Here is a 22,191-nt window from a genome sequence, read left to right as displayed (position 1 = left end):
AATGTATATAAATAGTTTATAAAAATTTAATTCAATTCCCACTTCATGCTTCTTAATTAATTATAACCCATTAAGTCTGGGACGGAAACATTTTTGATACTTTTTTGAACCGTTGTATTATAAAAGTGGGGTCTGAATAGTTTTCGAGTAAGCATATTCTAAGCAAAATTTAATGAACTTTCTAATTCGGTGTCAGATTTTTAATATAATCAAAAGGTCAAAAGTTATGGATGGTTTTTTAATAAAAAACGTGACTTCGAAAAACAAATTTTCTTTTCTTTTGAATGAATTTCAAAATGATGGATTTGAGGAAAAAATTTTACTGATAAAAGAGTTCTTTGATCAATTCTTTAGTTAAAAATTCCAGAAATTTTCTTGCATATTTTCGTTTTCCAGTCGCCCTTTGGTGTACCTAAATTCATATTTTACTAATTGAGTTCACTAAATTTAAGATAAGGGCCCACGGACGCTTTATTTATACCCAAGACGCTAGGATTTAAAAGATTTTCATGTGGAAATTCGAAAAGAAAAGAAATTTTATTTTGAAATCGCGTTTTTTTATAAAACCATCCATAAGTTTTGATCTTTTGATTATATCAAAAATCTGACACCAGATTCAAAAAGTTCATTAAATTTTGCTCACAATAAGCTAACTCAGAAACTATTCAGACCCCATTTTCAGTAAAAATACAACGGTTCAAAAAAATATCAAAAATGTGTCCGTCTCGGACTTAATGGGTTAAAATGATCCACTTGTAAATCAATCAACAATTTTCAAGCAAGCTATGACAATTATCAGAGATAAAAATTTGGACAGCAGATCTTTTGTTACATAAGACTTCCCTTATAAAAAATTTTAAGTATTAATATTAAGTTCTAAAAGCCTCTAAAAAGTACGATAAAAATATTTTGATTATCTCGTTAGAAAGCTGAAATTCTTGACAGAATGAGTACTACATCAGAGTTATATTAATACTAAACTATATATAGTAATATTAGTATTGGGAACTAAACGATTCATATCACGCCACCGTCGATCGATTGGTGAACCTATCAAAATCTACACAACAGCACAAGGAAATTATACCCCAACGGAAATTTTTCTCATGATATAGTTTTATGAAGTCTTAAAAAGTCTTTATAAGTCTTATAAATGTACGAAATTCGTACACCTGATTAATCATTTTAAAGAGTTAATAAGAGTTTTTAAAAATTCATAAAACCTTGTGGAAACTCGACTTTTTGGCAAAAGTGTTAAGTTTTTTTCCATTTACTTTTTTTATGTATTGTTCATATGGTTGCCCGTATGGTTTTTTCACCTTGATTTTTGGTGAGCGTTGATCAATCAAAAACGTTTTTAAAACTATTAAAAACTCTTATAAACACTTAATAACTCTTCAAAACTCTTTATAACTCTTTAAAACAATTAAAATTACTCGTAAAAATTAAAAAGAATTTTTTTCTAAACAATTTAGAAACCCTTCATATAAATTTATAAAAAAAATTTATATTAATTGAAACTCTTATAAAGTTTTATTAAATTTTGAAATCATGGTACAAAATCCGGACATTTGTAAGAATTTTAAAGACTTATTCAGACTTTTAAAGAGTTTTTAAGAGTTTTTAAGAATTTCTAAAGACTTAGTGTGGCGATCAATTTCCGCAGAGGTAATAGAAATTTTCGATACAAGTACCATAAGTAACACTTTTGGGCACAGCTTAGTTTAGGGCCCGAGCGCAGCGAGGGTCCTAATAGTTGGGCCGAAAAATGTCCCCTATGGCCCGAGTATCGAACAACACTTTATAGTTATACTGTGCCAAGTTAACATTTATGCCCCTTTTTCCGATGCATAAATCGCACTTTGTGGTACCGCAAAGTGAGGTTAGCGCACGAGCGTATGCGAGTGTGATGCGAACGCAGCGGTGCCAGAATGCGCGACTTATGCCACCGAAAAGCGTGCCATAGATGTGAACTTATGCCACGCAGTGCTATAAAAATAATCAATTGCAACTCATACGGTGATATTTGGTTAATGTTTTACCATAAACCATAGATTATATCATACTAAGTATACATGGTGCGACAAAAACATGGAAACCTAAATATGGAAATATTAAAATATCGCAGAGTAAGTGTGAAAGAAAATTCGACAACTTCATACTTCAGTTATTTTAAAAAGAATAATCAAATGGTAACGTTTAATGTGATCTTAAACTCAAACTCTCTGCAGCTAACTAAAAATAGAATTTTTGAACCTCTATTTTTTGCAGATTTTAAAAAAATAGAAAATTTTGACAATTTCACGTTCGTATATAGCTTTTGTTTTTTTTTGGTTTTTTTTTTACAGTTACAAGTAAGACTATAATTTTAACTTATTATAACCTAATTTTTCAGCTTAAAATTTTTTAAAAAATCAGGATTGTTTTTTCAATTATCTTAAGTAGGATTTTGCGAGTAGAAAAAAAGAATTATGAAATGAATTATGAATAATTTATAATGCAACAAAACCAATTTTTTATGAAACTTAATATATCATCCCATCTCGATCATAGGTGGTGTGCAATTTGCTGAGAAGTTTGGGAAGACAGATATGATGACTTCGTAGGCTGGAGGAGGCATATGTAAATTCAATAAAAAATGATGTAACATTTTTTGTTATTAAAGTTTTTTAGACATTTTACCCCAAGTGTCGTTTTAATACACAAATATTTTTTTAAATTCTTGTCATTTATATGCTAGTTTAGTTTATTTTTTCGCTAGTCCCGAAACTCAGTTTTATGATTTAATTTGACTGCTTCTCGAATATATCACTACATGAGCAAGTGAAAACAATACTCTGTAACAAATCTACGATTGATTCAAAATTTTTTTAAAAATTATTACCTATATCATTAGTTCAACCTATTGAAAGAAAACTACGATTTGGTAATTATAATATTTTTTTTTAACATGATTTTTATCAATTCTAAAATTTTTAATATTTCACAACAAAACTATTATACAGAAAAAACATATTGCATGAATTTTGAAAATTTTTCAAATGAAACATGAATAAGAGTTCAGGTTACTTGAATAATTCTACTCGAGGATCCTTCAATATGGATCCCCGCTATGATGTTTCTTTATATATATTCTGAAACTTCTGACTGATTGAGAATCATTAAGTCGTTGGATTTCTAACCAAGTCTTTTCCAATTGCCATTTGAATTTTAAAAGCTTTAAAAAAATTATTGACTTTACATGTTTACCATCTTAAAAAAAACTCATCTTTTTTTGGTTTTTAAATTCTTTAAATATCTTTTATAATTATAAATCATTAAAATTATTAAAGTTGAAACAAATTAAAAAAAGAAATATAGTTTTTTTGGGCCTCTAATGTACGACAAAAAAAATTAGATTTAAAATATTTGATAGGAAAGGCAGATTTCAGAAAAAGAAATAACTTTTTAGACAATCTATTGAATGGATGTATGACATTTTTTTATATCGTTTACATCCTTATAGAAAGTGGTGCCTCAATCATTCAAGTTTCACTTCTCATCCGCATTACGATAAACTTGATCATTCAAAATTTATCATAATACGAATTTAATTAATATTTTTTCCATTTAAAAAAATCGGATTTCATTTTTTTAATAGAAATATTTATGAATGTACTAATATTATACTTGTGAGACTATTGTTTTTGCTTATAGTTTTTTTTAACCCAGTATCAAAATCTGTGCTTCAGTTGATTGATAAAAAATTATAATTCTATTTTTAAATGAAAATTAAAGAATCATTAATTTGTATTACTCTATTATAGATTAAACCAGGAATTCCTTTAAAATGAACTCTTTTCGTAATGGCTGGTTTAGTGAAATAAATGATTTATGGCCTGGCATAGTTCAATCACTAGAGGTTGACAGTATTTTATATAATGAGCATTCAACGTTTCAACATATCATGGTATTACAAACGTAAGTGAATAAATAAAGTCAATAAATCATTTAAAGTACCCCGACGGAAATTTTTCTCATGAGAAAGTTTTATAAAGTTTAAAAAAGCTTTAAAATTTCTTACAAATGTGCAGAATTCGTACACCTTATTAATGATTTTTAAGAGTTTTGAAAATTTTATAAAACCTTGTGGAGACTCGATTTTTCAACTGAAGTGTTGATATGATTGCTCGTATTAGGCAAATTTCAGCGAAAATTTGGCCACTAGGCGGCAGGCTTGTCCTAAGCGGACATTCGCAGTAATCACCAACTCGTGCTCGCGGTCGCGTGTTTGATTTAACCTGTCTGCTACTCTTTTTCAATAACATTATTATGTTATTGTATGAAGTACAGACGTACGTCTGTATACAGACGATAATACTGCAGCAACAGTGACACCTATGATTTTATCTAGATTATTAGGATCTTAAAGTGAAAAATAGACACAAACATCATGCGCGTTGCCGTGTTTTAAATTGTAAAGGGCTTACTCGTTTTAATTGGTGCTAATAAATAGTAAATTGTCATGAACTTTTCGTAGTCGAAACCTGTAAAATGATATAACTCTCTTGGTCTATCTTTAAAATTTTCTACGTCAAGTCTTGAAAACCTATTAGTTTCAGTACTGATAGTTTTATATTTTTGAAACGACGAGTAAGCCCTTTACAATTTAAAACACGGCAACGTGCATGATGTTTGTGTCTATTTTTCACTTCAAGGTGATGACGAAGTCCCAATTTTGACCGACCGAGCATTAAAAATGTAAATTTCAATAACTTTTTTACCAGACTGATTTTCGAAAAACGGCTCTGTGGAGCCCTCCGTATTGTTCCTGTGAACAACTGCACCAAATTTCAGCCAATTTTATCGGGTAGTTTTTCCCGGAAAACAGGATCGAAATTTTTGACTACTGTTTGCAAGATAAAAAATTTTGATCCTATTAATTAATTACATGATGTAATTGGCTGAAATTTGGTGCAGTTGTTCACACGAACAATACGGAGGGCTCCACAGAGCCGTTTTTCAAAAATCAGTCTGGTAAAAAAGTTATTGAAATTTACATTTTTAATGCTCGGTCGGTCAAAATCGGGGCTTCGGCATCACCTTAATAACTCTTAATAACTTTGAAAAAATAAATGTCACTTGTAAAAAATTTTTTAAATTAAATAAGCAATCGCCTAATCCATCTGAACATTTCGGAAACCAAATATCAGGTTTCACATAAATGTTTAAAATTTATTTATATAAATTATAGTACTTTACAGCACTGTGTGGCATAAATTCGCATTTATGACATGCTTTTCCAAGTCATGAGTCGCAGTTTCTGGCACTGAAGCGTTCGCATTTTACTCGCATACGCTCGTGCGCTAACCTCACTTCACGGTACCAGAAAGTGTGACTTATAACTCGGAACAGGGGGCATAAATGTTAACCTAGCACAGTGCTATAAACAGTATATTACACACATGTCATAAGTAGCAGATTATGGCACTGCAAAGTAAACGCCTGAGCGCAGTTTATGCCACTATTTCATAATGTAGTAATACGATACTAGTGACTCAAATAGACAATTCTGAACGCGGCCCTAGCATTCTGATGTAACTAATGCTGTACTTATGATGCCTCATATAATCTATTATCGCTTATTATTGTCGACAAACTTTTGTATAAATTTGATATTAAGCTTTATCGTGTCCATTGTTTCAGGCAGGGTCTCCCTAAGGTCGAATAAACCATCCATCTATCTATCTATTTATCTATCTATCTCCCTCTCTTTCTCTGGCGTAAGCTGCACTTTCGGTTCGGCAGAAGCCAACCGGAGTATTGAAAACCGGCTCAAATATTATTCAAACCATTTACTTAATAATTAATTTATGACTATTTGAATTAAATAATACGATTGGTTCTGTCCTAGTGGGCCTGTGTGGTAGCATAACATTTGTAGTTGAAATTCACGTGGCCCATCAGAATCCCCTTGAACTCTAAATTAACAGAACCTGTAAGTAACCATCAAAATTCTTTTATTTTTTTCTATAGCAAACTTATACCAATACAAGGGACTCGATTTAGTCGTTTATAATTTTTTTGATTTTGTTGCCTAGAGAAGCCCATAAATCAATCACCCGGCTCATATACTACTCAGAGTTCATGCTTATGATAAAAAAAGTGTAACGTCGTCTGTTTCGCGCTCACTGTCGTATTTGAGCAGGCCATAATTTATCCATGAAACTAGATTCAACCTTTCATATATAAAAATTGTCAAGAATTGATTTTAACTGTGACTTTCTATAAAAAAATTATTCAATATTCATATCAATAACTATAATTTCTGACCTTACTTCAATATTTCAGAAAAAGTCATGGCCGAGTTCTTATACTTGATGGCATCATTCAATGTACTGAAAAGGATGAGTTTTCTTATCAAGAAATGATTTCTTTTCTACCGCTCTGTTCTCATGGTAGCCCAAAAAGAGTAAGTTGATAATATGATTATTGGAGGATTCATTCAAGTCAATCTATTTTTTTACAAACACCTAAATTATTTGAAAACAAATGATGATACTTTATGATACAAGGGCTATAAATAACACTTTACGGTACGGCGTAGTTTAGGGCCCGAGCGCAGCGAGGGTCCTAATAGCTGTGTTGGAAAGTGTACCCTATGGCTCAAGTATCGAATTCAATTTTATAGCTAAGTTCACATTTATGCCCCCTTTTCGAGTCAAGAGTCGCATTTTCTGGTATCGCAAAGTGACGTTAGCGTACGAGCGCGAGGGGAACGATGCAACGCCGTAAAGTGCGCCTTATGCTAACGAAAAGCGTGTCATAAATATAAACTTATGACCAGCAGTACTATAAATGTGAACTTATGACCCGCAGAGCTATAAATATCAAGAGTTATTTGTGAGAAAGCACAACTTTATTTGATAGATTATATGTAATCGATAAACACTGATTCCTTTTGCTACAAAGTTTAGCTTTGTATGCTCATTTTTCAACTCGTACCAGTATTAAAAAATAAGTATTTAGCACTAATCGAGTCTATATATAGCTAGAAATAAGGTTACCGTATGCTTAAGGGTGATAAAAAAAGGCAAGATGTAAGAAAATCATCCATGTATAGTTGATTCTCCCGATTCATCGATATTTCGAATCAGAAAAGTGAGCAAAAAAAATTGTCTCCAAACCTTTTTTTAAGAACGGAACTTCGTTTCTTACCTGAAAAGTATTTGTTTTAAAGTTTATAGAGCTAGGATATGAAATTCATTTTTAACATGGAAGTTGCCTGTGCTGAAACCGAGTACTGCTAACGGAACGGACAGCAACGGAGCGGACAAATCGTTGTTTTGTGTGCCGTATATGCAGAGTTTAATGGATTGGATTTAATGGAATTTGGTACAGTTGTTCACAGCAACAATACGGAGGGCTCCACAGAGCCGTTTTTCGAAAATCGGCCTGGAAAAAAAGTTAGGAAAATATACATTTTATGTGCTCGGTCGGTAAAAATTGTGGTTTAGGCATCGTCTTAAGCCCCTACGTCACTAGGACACGTAATATTAATGAATCGGGAGAATCATCCATATAATGAGAATAAAAACGTCAATAATAGCGGTACCAAAAGAGACAATGATTGACTTTCGAAAAAGACAACGATGTCAATGGTTGTTTGAGAGAAAATGATTATCCAGCAGCTTTACACAGATACCTTTTCAAAAGACCTCAGACTGAAAAATTTAAAACCAGAAAGACATGATTGATAAGTATGAACAAATGGGAGCAATGCACCATCTGAAATACACAGACTTCTCTGAAAATTACATTTGACAAATAAAAACAAAGCTCAAAATCCGCATGGGTGAACATAAAAATGCAGACGGTTCGAAGTCAGTTGTGGCATCTCAGATTGAAGAAAATCAAGGATACGACATGGATTGGTCCAATGTTAACATCTTAGACTATCAACAGAATTAATGATGTTATATAATTTCGGAATAGTATATTATGATACGTGTGACTTAAGCAGGCCATTATGGCACGGTCGGTTAGAATTTTTAAACCTGAAAACCTAAATTAAACATTTCGATCCCGTTTTCCGGAAAAACTGTTGCATGAAATGGGATGAAATTTGGTACAGTTGTTCACAGCATCAATACGGAGGGCTCCACAGAGCCGTTTTTCGAAAATCGGTCTAGTGAAAAAGTTATTTAAATGTACACTTTTAATGCTCGGTCGGTCAAAATCGGGGCTTTGACAACTCCTTAAATCTTGTCCCTTTTAATCGATCTTAAGAATACCATTTTAAAATTTTTATATAAATATGCTATGTTGTAGGTACTTATTATCGGTGGAGGTGATGGAGGAGTTGCTAGAGAAGTAGCCAAATATCCAACAGTTGAGAAAATTGTCCAAGTTGAGATTGATGCAAAAGTAGTTGAAGTATCAAAAAAATTTCTGCCACATATGGCTAAGGGGTATGAAAGCAATCGACATGAACTTATTATTGAAGACGGATTTAAATATTTGAAAAATCAAAATGATAAGTTTGATGTAATTATAACAGACAGTAGCGATCCCGTAGGTAAGTCATTTTTTTTACACGAAATTTAAAATTATGGTCGATTTGAAAGTTAGAAAGTAAGTTTGGATTAAAATTGTAAATTGCATATAATTAAGTGTTTGGTAAAGTTAGACTTCTTGTAAACTCAAAAGTTGTCTTCTTTTAATATCCATTAGACCCGCAAATCATTAAGAGTCATAACTGCTTTTATAAAAATATCCTCTAGGATCCCACGAAATTCCTACTGGAATCCTATAGGACTCCTGTAGGAATTTTGCGGGACCCTAGAGGATATTTTTATAAGGGTGCTGTTTCGATATGAAATATTAAAATGGGTATAATTAATCAAAAAAAATTACTGGTATTAAAATATGTTCATTTTACACCTAATCGACCAAAAAGCCCCTTACAAGGTCGAATTTTTTCTCTATATATGGAGTCATTCATTGAAAAACGTCATTTTCCGACCAAAGTGGTCAACCTTTAGCTCGCTTGGAGTCGCTCAATAGACGTCAAAATAAACTTAATGACATGATTGGATGGATTTCTTTCTTCCTCTTTCAAGTGGTAATGTGATTCTACAAAATCTTTTTCAAGGTCGAAACATAACGGAATCTATTTTTGATTGTAATATGGTTTCAAACTTTCTTTAAGTTTTTATGTCTATTTGACTAATTTATAACAACGCGTAATCAGCTTTTCAAATAATATATCATTTTTTAATTTCTTTATTAAGTTAATATTTTTTTGTATATTCTTATTTCCAATTTTGTAATAGATGCTAAACTCATGCTTAAACAATTTTCATTACATAAAAGATTTTTTTTAAGGACCTGCAAAATTGCTCTTTGAAAAAGAATATTTTGAATTATTGAAATGTTCCTTAAGGACGAATGGAGTGATATGTTGTCAAGCTGGCACTATATGGACTAACATGGAGCAAGTCGAAAAACATTTCACAGCTTGTCAGTCAGTGTTTCCTAAGGTGAATTATGGTATTTCATCCGTTCCAACATATCCTACTGGACAAATTGGGTTCCTTTTAGGTAGCATTGACGATGTAAGTTGAAGATTGATTTTAAAAAATGTATTTATAGGTCATATCATACAAAGTTGATAGTTCAAAAAATAAAATTGAAACAAAGTATGTACTCTCGAAGAGTACATTGAAAAATGAAAATCCTGAAAATTACAGCCCTCTAGGTCCATCCCTCGTGGATCTTCGGGGTCTCAAAGTTGGAATTTGATGTTTCAAATTTTATTTTGATTTCCGGGGACGAATATGAAAATATAGTTGAAACATGATTTTTGATCTAAAATTTGATAAGAAATTCCGATTCGTTATCAAAAATCATATTTATAAACTTCTGCTTCATTAAAAGGTGAAAAAAGCATAAAAGTCAAAAAATAAATATGTTCGTCATCAGCAATAAGGCTAATATCGTAATATGTTTATTGATACTTCAAAATACAACTTATGATAAACTTTGGTCATCGCTTTAAAATCGGAGTTAATCCATTAAAAGTCCCAAGAGGATGATTTTTCAACATTTTATTTGGTCACTGTATTTTTGGTGAAGACGGGGTCAAAAAAATATACGAGTATCCAATTCTAATGTAAAATTTAATGCCCTGCGATTTTCGAAAAAATGATCAGGTCAAAAGTTAAACTACTTTATCCCAAAAAACGTGATTTTGAAAAAATTTTTTTTATTTTTCGATTTTCTAAATAGAAACCATTGGAAATCTCATGAAAAGTAAAAGTTAGTGGAATTTAGATTGGAGGAAATAAAGTTTGAAAATTTACTTTTTTCTGAAGCCCTTTGTTTTTGAGTAAAAATTGTATACGTTTTCATTCATTTTGTGTGTTTAAATATTAATTTTTTCCAATCGGAACCTCACTAAATTGTAGTTCAGATATGGAGGACGCGATATTTGCACAAAAACCCTGAGATTTCAAATAGTTGTAAGTAATGGATTAACTCCGATTTTATCGGATGACCAAAGTTTATCACAAGTTGTATTTTGAAGTATCAATAAAAATATTACGATATTAGCCTTATCGCTGGAGACGAACATATTTATTTTTTGACTTTTATGCTTTTCTCCTTCCTTTTAATGAAGCAGAAGTTTACAAAAATGATTTTTGATAATAAATCTGAATTCCTTATCAAATTTTAGATCAAAAATCATGTTTCAACTATATTTTTATATTCGTCCCTGGAAATCAAAATAAAATTTGAAACATCAAATTCCAACTTTGAGACCCCGAAGATCCACGAGGGATAGACCCAGATGGCTGAAATTTTCAGGATTTTCATTTTTCAATGTACTCTTCGAGAGTACATATTTTGTTCTAATTTTATTTTTTGAACTATTAACTCTTTTGTGATATAATCCGTATAATATAATAATCTGACTTGTATAATAAGATATATACAAGTCAGATTAAAAATACATTTAAGTAAATTAGCGCGATGGGTTTCCAAATTTAAAATAAATTCAAGTATCAAATGTATAACATTTTAAATCATCATAAGAGACATAGCTTGAGCCCTTAAATAAAAAGGAGTCACATATTTTCTTTATTAAGCTCGTTTTTGTTCAAATACATTTTGACAATCATAAAAAACTTATACTTTTGACAAATTTGTCAAAGCTTTTAAAAAAATATATTGAAATGATCAATGATCACAAAGAAACCACTCAACATTCCTCACCAAAATATTTTTTCTTTATTTTTAAAAAAATATATTCAATCTCAATGCAAATATGGATTTTTCTGCTATAGGAACTAAAAATGCTATTTTAGTTTAAGTTAAGTTAAAAATAAATGAAATAAAAATCAGTCTGTTATTTGAATAATTTTTTAAAAGAATAAATCATTGATCATTTTAATTTTTCAGACAGCGTAAGAGTCCAAAGATTCTGAAAAATCTAAGTTTATATGATTGTCTAAATGTACCTTACCACAGGTTTCTTTAAGGGGGGGGGGGGGNTTTTTAGTTATTTTTGCTCATTTTTGAGATTAATTTTTTGAAATCTAGTAATGAAAATGTAGTAATATCGATTTGTACACTAAAAAGCATCACTTCAAGAGTACTCAGCTAAATTTTTGTTGAAAAATATTGAAAAATGAGCCTGGGGCATCGGTTTGAAGAAAACACGTTGAAAAATGCGGTGTACACGACAACTCCTCGCAGAATCATCAGAAACGAGCCTAATGACATTTTTTATTAGTTTAGAGGATTCTGAAGGTATTGACGTCGAGTTTTTTAAAATATTTTCATTTTTGAAAATTTGGCGTGACTTTGAAGTTGAAATAATGGGGATAAAACAAAAAAGTGCACTTTTTTTTCGGAAAATTGTTGAAAAAAAATGAAAATTTTCGCAAAAATGAAAATATCTCGACGTCACTACCTAGTAAAATAGTTAATAAATAACGGTGTAAAATTTCAAAAAGATCGGTCAATAAGTTTTTGAAATATGATGTACACCGTCTTTGAAAATGCTATTGTTCAGAAAACGCGTTTAAAGATTTTGAGGTCCAGTCCTTCTTCCTTTTTGCACGTGCGTTAAAATGGCCATATCTTGGTTAATTTTGCTCCGATTGGCTTAAAATTTTAACTGAATACTCTTGAATGTATATAGAATCGAATAAGACAATAAAAAAAGTATCGAAAATTTTTGCGAAAAATACTATACCCCCCCTTAAAAACGTTAAAATATTATTTATTTTTTTACGTACTGTTAATATTTTTTTCAAACTCCATATGTTTTGCAGTGTATCGATTTCAAGCAGCCACGGAAAATTTTTTCAGAAAATGAATTAGATAACTTGAATTTATCTTATTATAGTTCCAAAATTCATGAATCTTGTTTTATCTTGCCCCGATTTGCTGAAAAAAATTTGAAGCGTAATGTTCAGAAACATTTTTGATCTATCACAACAGTCATTTTTGTTCTTACAACTAAAAGATGACACTTTGATTAATTGCAAAAAAGAACATTTGCAATCAAATTTATGTAAAGTTGATAAAGTTTGTTAATATGAATATGTTAATAAAAAAAGTAAAAAGTATTAATCTGCTCATATTTACTACGACCTTTTTACAAAGTAAAACTTATGATTATGATTTTCTCAAATGAAAGGGCCAAAGTTAGTTATGTGGCGTTTTTTCATAGTTGCTAAAATATACGCTCACAACCCAAAAAACTTCAGAAATAGATTTCACATATCATTACGTACCACTATGGCTTAAAATATACTCGTGTGTTTTGCACTGGTTCACAGTGTCATACCCCCCTCCCCTCCCCTCAAACATGACTAATCTGCCTAATATTCATGTCGATAATAAATTTAATTTTGGCTCAAGATTTCATACACGCAGCAGTCATAATGCAGCTAGATTTTACCCTGGTAGAAATGCAACATTTTTTTACCGATAGTGTAACGCTTTTTCTCATATAAAATGGCCATTTAATGGTCATTTGCCATGAATGGCCATTTAATGTAACGCTTTTTCTCATATAAAATGGCCATTTAATGGTCATTTGCCATGAATGGCCATTAAATGGCTATTTTATATGAGAAAAAGCGTTACACTATCGGTCAAAAAATGTTGCATTTCTACCAGGGTACAATAATTACATTAATCTTAACTTTAACTTCGGGAACGGCTTTACGGGTTTCCAAAGATAAGTATCGTACCCCCTCGATTAAAGCTACGGCGACTCTTTAAGCTGGTGCGTCTTCAATTAATCTTTGTTCCAAACCGAAAAGATAAATTTTTTCATACTAAAATAATACCACGAACATTGACCCATAATGCTTAGACAGCAACTGAACAAAATTGGTTTAATTTTGTAGCTTAAATTGAATACATGAACAAAAAAGATACATAGTAGAGTAGCGCAACCAATAGCAGTGCGCTACGTCGCTCGAAAACGGCCGACCACATGCTCTTTTTCTCATTACCACTGGCCAATATCGAAAAAGTTTTTTTAGCATTGTTTTTTCTCACGAGAAATCGCGAGATCTTTCAATCTAGACCTTTACGAAAGATTTAAACTTAAAGGCAAAAAAGATAAGGCGTGTTATACCTTCAAGTCCATTTTTTGAGGCTATGGAGGTTGACTTCGCCTTTTGGACCTCAACATTAGAAAACCGAGTGAAACATACATCGAAATCACTTGTCAATTTTTTTTCTGGGTGAAATACTAAGTTCGTACAGAGAGTAATGAATTTAGCTGCATGATTTAGCTGTTTTATACGCTTTAGCGGTTTATAGTGACTAGAAATCCAAGTTTTTAGTAATTTAAGTCTTGTACAATACGTTTCAGCTAATTTAGTAAGTTTTACGTGACAATCTTCTGTTTAAGTTGATTTATTGTCAACGATTTTTATTTCACACGATGTGTTCATCGATTACTCGGGTTAGTGGCGATTTGTTGCAAATCAACATATTATAGAAAAGATAAGCAAAAGTTCACGTTTAAAGGGTTATATGGTTGTTTTATAATTTTAAAAACTTGGTATTCAACTCATAAAACTCAATCTGTAGTCTGTAAAGTGAGAGGAAATTTTAAATTCAAGAATTTCAAAATGTTCTAAAAAACCTTCATGTAAAAATAGCCTTTAAAATCGATTCAATGTTATGAAAAATCCTTTTGTGCAAAACATTACAGACATAGGAAAATTATTACGTGTTACCAGTTCTGAGACGAAAATTGAACTTAAATTTATCTGTGAAGTAGTTCGTTCAGAATTAAGTTTCTAAGTATAAGGCATTTTTTCAAATTAATACAAAAAACTGTTTAAAGCTTACACCAACATTTTATTTCACTTATATATTTTCCGACAAAAGAATTTAAAACTAATTTTTTTAATACTGCAAAGATCTTTTAGTCTGTATGTCATCCAGGATCGTTCGTAACTCTTCGTCCTCTATTCTTCCTTCTAAACTTGGTATCAGAGCTTTTGCTTCCTCTGGTGTTTCAGGACAAAGATTTGCTAAAGATGCTAATTCGAATTTGTGAAGCTTCTTTTGACTCAGCAAACTAAAATAATATAATTTAAATTATTAAATATGAATAAATAAAAACGATCTATTTACGTTAGAAATATCGAATGAGCGTCTAAAGAAAAATTATTTTTAACAAGTTGTGACGTTGTGCTATAGGCGAACGTCGAGCCACGTAAGCGACTCGTCATAGACACGTCTGATTTGAGGGTTTCGCGTGAAGATGTGAATGAGTTGCGACCATTGTAACCGGTACCACTGTGGCCTCACGCGAGTACAGTACCACGTGACTGCGCGAGCGGCCCGTGCCCGATTACACGTTGCGAATTCGAAGCGGAGATCGTCGCATGCACGTGTGCAGATGACGAGAGAGTAGAGTCGGAGCAGTGAGAGAGTGAAGAAGAGACTTGTAGTTGGACCTTTGTCTCGAGCAGAGCTCTATATACGCGAACGTTACGGTTGATTTGTTGTACTGTGTGTAGAGAGTTGTGTGTAGAGAGCGAGTTTTGGTGTAGAGAGTAGTGTACGAGTGTTCGGGTGCATTGGAGTAATCTGGTGGAGAGTAGTATTCTCGCGTGCGGGTAAATCTGGTGGCCACCGTTATCGAGTGTGCGTGCTGGCGATTTACGTGGCGCACCAAGCCTCATCAACGCAACACCGTTTCGACCACCCCAGCCCGTCCCTTTTCACTTCTGTAGCCAACAGACAATTGCGAGGAGAGCAGCTTGAGTTTGTGAGACCCCGGCGACGCGGAGTCTACCCGTGTGGTCGCGAACCTCGTGAGCAAGGAGCAACGTGAGTAGTTTGATTGTCTTATCGTGCCTCGCGCCGACCCTCAAACGGCAACGCAGCTCGCATACGCAACCAAGTGTGAGTGTGAGTGTGTGAGCTTCGGCTCCGAGTGAATGATCAGTTCAGAGTAGATTAAATAAAGCTTTGTATGATTGTTAACTTAAATTATTCGAACAACCTTTCATATTCTTTTCCTCTCTCTCTCTCGCGGACTTTCTCGTTTTCAGGTACGTTTTCAGGTGCAGTGTTGCAGCCAACGGAGTCCCCGCTCCCTACCCGTCGGCGTCTCCTCTCGGAGGGAAGCCGTGCCTGTACGACCTCGAGGTAATATCGTGCCCTAATTTCTATCCCTTGTAGCTAACCGGACTGTAGTCGGCGACGAGCATCCGCTCGTCTGGCGCGTCGTTAATCGACAAAGCCGGCCAGGACTTGTGAAGCCCGCGCAGGCGGTGAGCACGGGGAGTTCACCGTCACAAAGTCTACTTTATTAGTGGTAATAATAACCTTTTTATTCAGTAGAAAACACATTTAAATTGTAAAGTAAATACACTACTCCAGTAAAGATAAATCCTTTGAGATACTGATACAATATATAACAAAATGCTCTCCAAAAAAACTTCATATCGCCGTTGCTTATGAGTAAAAACGCAGTGAAAAACGCTACGAAAAAAAACATAATGATAAAATGCCGTAAAAAAAGACACACCTCTTTGGATGCCGTGGAAAAAAACACACCTCTTTGGATACGATGTGGTGTTTTTTTTTCACGGCACTTCGATGATGTGTGTTTTTACTCATAAGCATCGGCGATATAAAATAAGAATATTTTGAAGTATTTTTGTTTAAAAAACGAATTGAGATTGAATGATAATATACTGATATTATTCTATTAGAGTGATTGATGATCATATTTTAAAGTAAAACTGTGAACTTACTTTCTTACAGCGGCTATCGTTTCTTTATTTTTAAATTTTCGAAATCGATTTGTGTAAGTTAAACTTTTCATAAATACTTCCGAAAATTCTTGTTCTTCTTCAGCTGATTCATTTTGAGCTTTGCGATGTTCCAAAAGCATGTGAACTTCTGATATAAGCAATGTATCAGCATTTTCAAATTCTGAAAAAGTATTTACATAAGTATTTTAATCATCGCATCATAAAATATCAAAATGTTTAAAGCAGCTGATAATTCGTTTACAATATATATGAACTTTGCCGTAGAAAACCGATTAAAATTAAGAATGTGAATGAAAAATAGTAGATTAAGTGCTCTGAGGTTTTCTTGTTTCGCTTCGTAGGTCCATATATTTTTCATTAATCTCCTAGCAGAAGTTAACTTTTTCATGTTACCCCAGCAAAAACTAACTTATTTCGCCCCGGTGGCCAAAACGAAAAAGTTAATTTCTGCTGGGGGAATCATGAACAATAGTATTGGGGAGTATTTTAAGCCAAGGTGGGGGTAAAAATGGCCGTCTTAACCGAATAACTCCCATACTAAAAGCATTGGATTCTCGGTTAGGCTTACATTACTTCTTAATACGCACCTATGAAGTGAAAAAAGAAAGCCTCGGAGCCCATTTTTAACAGCTTCGGTTTCACTTCGGGCGATAATTACACATGCTCTGAGCCTTTCCAGTTTTTCGCTTCCTAGGCACGCAAAGCATGAAAAGATTAGTTTCTTGGCTTAAAAATGATTTAAATAATTCAGAGTTCAAGTTCGATTTATATAAAGGTAAACCTGAAATCATTTAAGGCAACAAAAACCAGGATTAAATCAAGTTTAGTCTTTGAGCAGTAGTATACCGAAACACTACATTATTTTGTATCCCTAGCGCTGAAAGGTTACGTTTTAAAATCAGAGGCAAAAACGTACTTTTTCCCACTGTAACCTAAAATGCGCAACTTTGCCGCTAATTTTAGGCTCTCGCAGGAAAAAATAGTATCATCAACTAGTGCAGGTATGGTTTTTTACCAAAACTCGTTACAGTACTCGCCTTCGGCTCGTACTGTAATCCCTCGTTTTGCTAAAAAACCATAGCTGCACCCATTGAGAAATATACTATTAATCCTAACTTTTTATCGTGTGAATCAGTTACGTGTTCGCTTTTTAGTAAAAAAATTATTTTTTTCTAGTTTAAAATAATACCTGTGTTACGGTATTCGCGAATACCGTACACCTGCTAGATTTAAGGTACAACCTTGCACTGTCAAAAAATAAGCGCCTGAATAATTACACAAACTTTTATTTTCTTCAATGCGTCGAATGTTAGGTGCATCAATTCCTCTTCATGGAATATTCGCACCTGCTCTTTGGATTCCAAAATAATTGTTTAATTGCACATTTGCTTCTTATACTTATTGCCGACGTGCTTCAAGGCCTTCTTTTCCGATGTAGAAAATAAGAATTTTTAAAACCACGATAACTAAAAATGAACAACAATATATCATCACCCCAGCGCAAAAACCGCTCTAATAAAATCAAGTGGCAAAAACATGTCTTGGTCCTATGTTAAAAGAATATTATGATGAAAATAATTAAATACTAAACAAGTATTATTCTAGTTTTAGAAAAAAGAGTTTTCAGAAAATTTTCAAGTTGCGTTTCGAGTTGCAGTACCAGGGATAAAGTTTTAAAATTTTAAATAAATGTTAAATGGTAGCCCGTGAATTTTTTCACAAATGGCTTCAGAATCTACTTATAATTAATCTACTTGTAATGTTTCCACTTATAATGTTTTTTTTATTTTTTTACTTATAAAAAAGAGATAGACCTCCAAGTGAAGCCGCGTAAAACGACCTCTGATTGGCTGACACGCGACTCGTTACGAGCACCTGCGCTGCTAGCTGTCAACAGACAGTTAGTACTTAAGTAACCTCATCTCAATGTAAGAACGAAACAATTGACGCGCGCGAAGCGCGTTTGAAACTTACTATTTGTGAATCTTAAACTAACCTCAAAACACAAATAAAAAATTGACACGCGCGGAGCGCGTTTTAAACGTCTAGTCAGTTTAAAGAAAACGGACATCTTTACGGAGTGCGGCACGTATCAGGGATGTTGATGTTATGATCGGACCCTTTCTATACGTCCTTTCACATACCATAAGCGTGTACATACATAAGCACCACTGATACATGATTTTTTAACAAAATCCGAGCTTTTTATATTATATAAGAATAAATTGAATAAATACATCAATAAATTGGAATAAAATAATTTATTTTTGAATAACCAAACATTAATAATCCGGAATAAAAACCCTTGACTACAATCTATTTATCCAACCTTCTTTGGAAAAATATTCAAAAATTTTTTTGGTTTTATTGACATCAATTTTTAACAGATGCCTAGCTTGAGATAACGTAACTTTTCCAAACTTATTATATTCAGTTATAAGCAAATGCTTGTGATCTATGAATGATTTCGGTACAAGTCTTAAAATTGCACAGAGTTCTTTTTCTTTTTCTGACAATTTTTCATATCCAGGCATATTGGGATATAAGTTTATAGGCTGTTGAGTTTGACGTTTTTTTGGTACGGAAGTTAACGAAAATTTCTGAACGTTTTTCAATTCTGATGCATTAGTATACTGGCTCAATATTTTTGACGAAGAATTTTTAATCTTTGATACTTCAGTGTAAACATATATTTCATCTAAACTTTTTACTCCAATTGATCTATATTTAAATAAAGTATGCATTTTTTGTTTCAATTCACCGATGCGATAAAAAGTTTCCATTAACGAATCGTAATTTATGCCATTGAAGAACTGAGAGAAAATATGAAGTCTTTTGACTAGTTGCTTGTCTATAAAAGAACTATATCGATCAAAACACATATTTTTTTTCTTTATTGAGATTAATCCATGATTTCTAATAATTCGCTCTCTTTTTTTTCTACTTTTTAATCTTCTGTTATAAATTTCAATCATGGCAAGATGTATACGTTCATTCAAACATTTATCATTAGTAAGATTATTTCTTGCGGACAAATTGTTAAGTATCATTTCTGCATGATTATCAAAATTTATTTCAAAATCTGATCTGACAGGATTATATCCAGCGATCAATTTATAGTTAGTTTCTGTTTCAGTATATCTTGGTGGATCAATCGTGTTTTTGTGGTTAGACGAATAAGTACACACTTCTGCATAAGAGTAAACAAAACTATTGAATTTTGGTAGCTGTGCAACACATGAATTGGTAAGGTAATACTTTAAATAATGTTTTTCACATTCTTCTGGAGTCTTATTTAATAATCCAAGAGATATATCTGTCCAATTACCGTAACCAAATTTTAATAATAAATTTAAAAACTTAATCTCTTCTTTTGCATTCCAATTTGAGTTTTGGAACAATGAAAAGTTATTTTTAATTATAACATAATCATGATTATTCGTATGACAAAGTTTTTCTCGTCCACTGCAGAAACAAGTTTTACACAAAAATATGATTTCACAAACTGCACAACGTATATATGGTTCGCAGAGTATTTGATCGCAGATAAAACACTTATTTTCTGCGACTGAATCCTCTAATTTGGTAGTTACTATCTGGTGTCTTACAATGCTCTGATCAACATTGCTGAGGTCTGAAATAATGATATTCTTTTTGAGATTCATATACTTAAATTATAGTTGAAAACCTTAAAAATTTTATTTCTGATTTTAATCTTCTTCTGTTTATAATTTATTTTTTAAAAATGAAAAATGTTGGTTCTTGACTGCAATACAGTTGCAGTATACTTTATGTATTAATTTTTTCCTCTTTTTACGTTTTCTGATGTTTTATGTTTTTTTTATACGCTTAAATTTTCATAATAATCAAAGCGAACTCTTTCAGGTACATTACTTGGGTATGGTGAACTTCGATAAAATATTAGTAGTTCGAAAGGCAGTATTTGGAGAAGTAAAAAATTTTTTTCGCAAACAATTTTTCAAAAGCGGGAGCATTGGTAATAAATCATAATTTCAGATAAAAAAACTCTGAGTAAATCTTTTAAGAATGAACTTTGGATTAATAACTTAGTACTTGTCAGTCAATGTATCGAGCTAAAAAATGTTATTTATAAGGCCATTAGCATATGTTAATGATGAAAGCGTAAAAAATTAATCCAATCTGAAATATTTTGCTGGTAATATTATTCTTCATATTCTAATCATTTATGACAATTGTTCAGATTATTTTATGATCAATAAAAATAATAGTATAGTTCTGATTTTAAAATAAATATACAGATAAAGATTGCAAAAAGGTTTTCTAAAATGACGAATACTGTTGCCTACTATAGTGAATCAAATAATTGAGTAAATACTGAATGTAATGACAATATTGTCATAGTTATAGAATCAATTTCCTTAATCTGATTATCAATCTTCAAATCTATATTTTATTTTATTTATTTACTTGTGACTTTTTTCTGTTTTAAAATAAAAATTAACAAATTTTTCATATGAATGGTTGCAGACATAATTTAAGGATGATTATTTTTGGGTGTTGATTAAAAGGGAATATTATTTCCAAATCGAAATTTATATTACTTGATCAAGTAAGATATTTTCTCATTTGTAGAACAAAAATTATGTCACTAAATCTTTCGTATTTACTGATGCAGACAATTGTAAATAAGACTAAAACCTTTTAAACTCATATTTAATTTAAGTAAAGACAAATTTTTAGAATTTTTATAATATATAATATATTAAAATAATCAAATGTTCCTAGACTAATAAGAATATTTTTATAACAATAAAATTATTGGAAGAAGTAATTTAATATTATAGTTTAGAGAATATCTTGCACAAAATATAAATATTTAACATATTATATGAATTTCAACATACAAATTTTGTGTCAGTTGCTAATTTACTATGTAATATGAATAGAAACAATTCATAAAACTTTCAAAATATTCTACTAAGTATCACATTTTTACTTTTATTATTTTTTGATGTTCATTGAAATTAAAATTTTCAAAAAAATAAGTAGTTTTTATGAAGTTAACTAATTTGATAAGTTTCATTGGCATAAATACAATATCGGTCATCACTATATATTTAGACCAGGGATATATGTCTGCGCATTAAAGCTTTAATGCTATTGATAAGTTGTATTTTGTTATATCAAAGTTTAATTGAAAAAATTTTGAAATAAATGAAAAACTGAATAAATTATTGTTGAATCTATGTAAAAGCTACATCTCTTTAATTAGAATGATAGGTTTACTTGGTTCTGAATTGAGCCCCTATTTTTTGTAATTTATAAGGTATTAGTTTGTTTCAATACTATGATAATAAATCAGACAATTCATGTGTTAATGTAGCTTTTCCAAAATTTAAGAACTACAGTACATTTAGCAATATCAATTAATTACCTTTGGGAAATTGCAAATCAGCGGCATCTTCTTCAGTAGGTTCGGTGTTCAAGTGCGCCATATTAATGAAATATATTTATTATCGGATTTGATGTATAATTATGAATAATTCAAGTAAAATTGCTCGATTACTTGGTTAAAACTGAGTCAAAACAAAATAAGGTTATCTTTAATGCTTGATTGCTACAACTAAAGACTACCGCACGAGGAATGAAGCGAGACGAACGACACAAACAGTATATACACTATACACAGCGGTCAGCGAGCGTGAGCACTGAGAACTTGATGCGTTATGGCTCAGACACGGAAATATAAATGCGGGCATGTGCATAGCTCGTCGACATTCGACAGTCAAACGGTGCTGCATTATGCCATCATTGGCGAAGGCTCTATTCCTGATTGAACGTATTCGATGAGAATTTTATTGTGTTACCACAACTTTAATCATGTACTGTACCGTTGATAAAT

General features: G+C 31.8%; 2 protein-coding genes across 6 annotated transcripts; one reads left to right on the top strand and one right to left on the bottom strand.

The window, feature by feature from the left end:
* The first annotated feature begins 2,833 nt into the window (after positions 1 to 2,833).
* Positions 2,834 to 12,617, top strand: LOC106652635 (spermidine synthase). Of its 4 annotated transcripts, none has more exons than XM_014371705.1 (6): positions 2,834 to 2,926; positions 3,807 to 3,960; positions 6,331 to 6,451; positions 8,311 to 8,557; positions 9,367 to 9,596; positions 12,321 to 12,617. In XM_014371705.1, exons 2-6 carry the CDS (start codon positions 3,830 to 3,832, stop codon positions 12,474 to 12,476), a joined length of 885 nt encoding a protein of 294 aa, XP_014227191.1. In that variant the 5' UTR covers positions 2,834 to 2,926; positions 3,807 to 3,829; the 3' UTR covers positions 12,477 to 12,617. The 4 variants fall into 4 exon arrangements, with proteins under 4 accessions (XP_014227191.1, XP_023315454.1, XP_014227193.1 ...); XM_014371707.2 differs by lacking the exon at positions 2,834 to 2,926 and adding an exon at positions 3,108 to 3,165; XM_014371706.2 differs by lacking the exon at positions 2,834 to 2,926 and adding an exon at positions 3,409 to 3,469.
* A 1,735-nt stretch (positions 12,618 to 14,352) lies between these two features.
* LOC106652636 (DNA-directed RNA polymerase II 16 kDa polypeptide) lies at positions 14,353 to 22,025 on the bottom strand. 2 transcript variants are annotated; one of them, XM_014371708.2, is made up of 3 exons: positions 21,724 to 22,003; positions 16,287 to 16,467; positions 14,353 to 14,596 (listed from the first exon to the last, which is right to left on the bottom strand). In XM_014371708.2, the coding sequence occupies exons 1-3, from the start codon at positions 21,782 to 21,784 to the stop codon at positions 14,422 to 14,424; spliced, it is 417 nt and encodes a 138-aa protein (XP_014227194.1). In that variant the 5' UTR covers positions 21,785 to 22,003; the 3' UTR covers positions 14,353 to 14,421. The 2 variants fall into 2 exon arrangements, with proteins under 2 accessions (XP_014227194.1, XP_023315452.1); XM_023459684.1 differs by lacking the exons at positions 14,353 to 14,596; positions 16,287 to 16,467 and adding an exon at positions 18,604 to 19,941 and having other exon boundaries at positions 21,724 to 22,025.
* Between the last annotated feature and the right edge of the window lie 166 nt (positions 22,026 to 22,191).

The sequence above is a fragment of the Trichogramma pretiosum genome, unplaced genomic scaffold (genome assembly GCF_000599845.2).
Source record: "Trichogramma pretiosum strain Unisexual culture from Peru unplaced genomic scaffold, Tpre_2.0 scaffold32, whole genome shotgun sequence".
NCBI classification, from domain to species: Eukaryota; Metazoa; Arthropoda; class Insecta; order Hymenoptera; family Trichogrammatidae; genus Trichogramma; species Trichogramma pretiosum.
The sequence above is the reverse complement of the archived record's forward strand: the minus strand, read 5'-3'. Positions and strand labels throughout refer to the sequence as shown.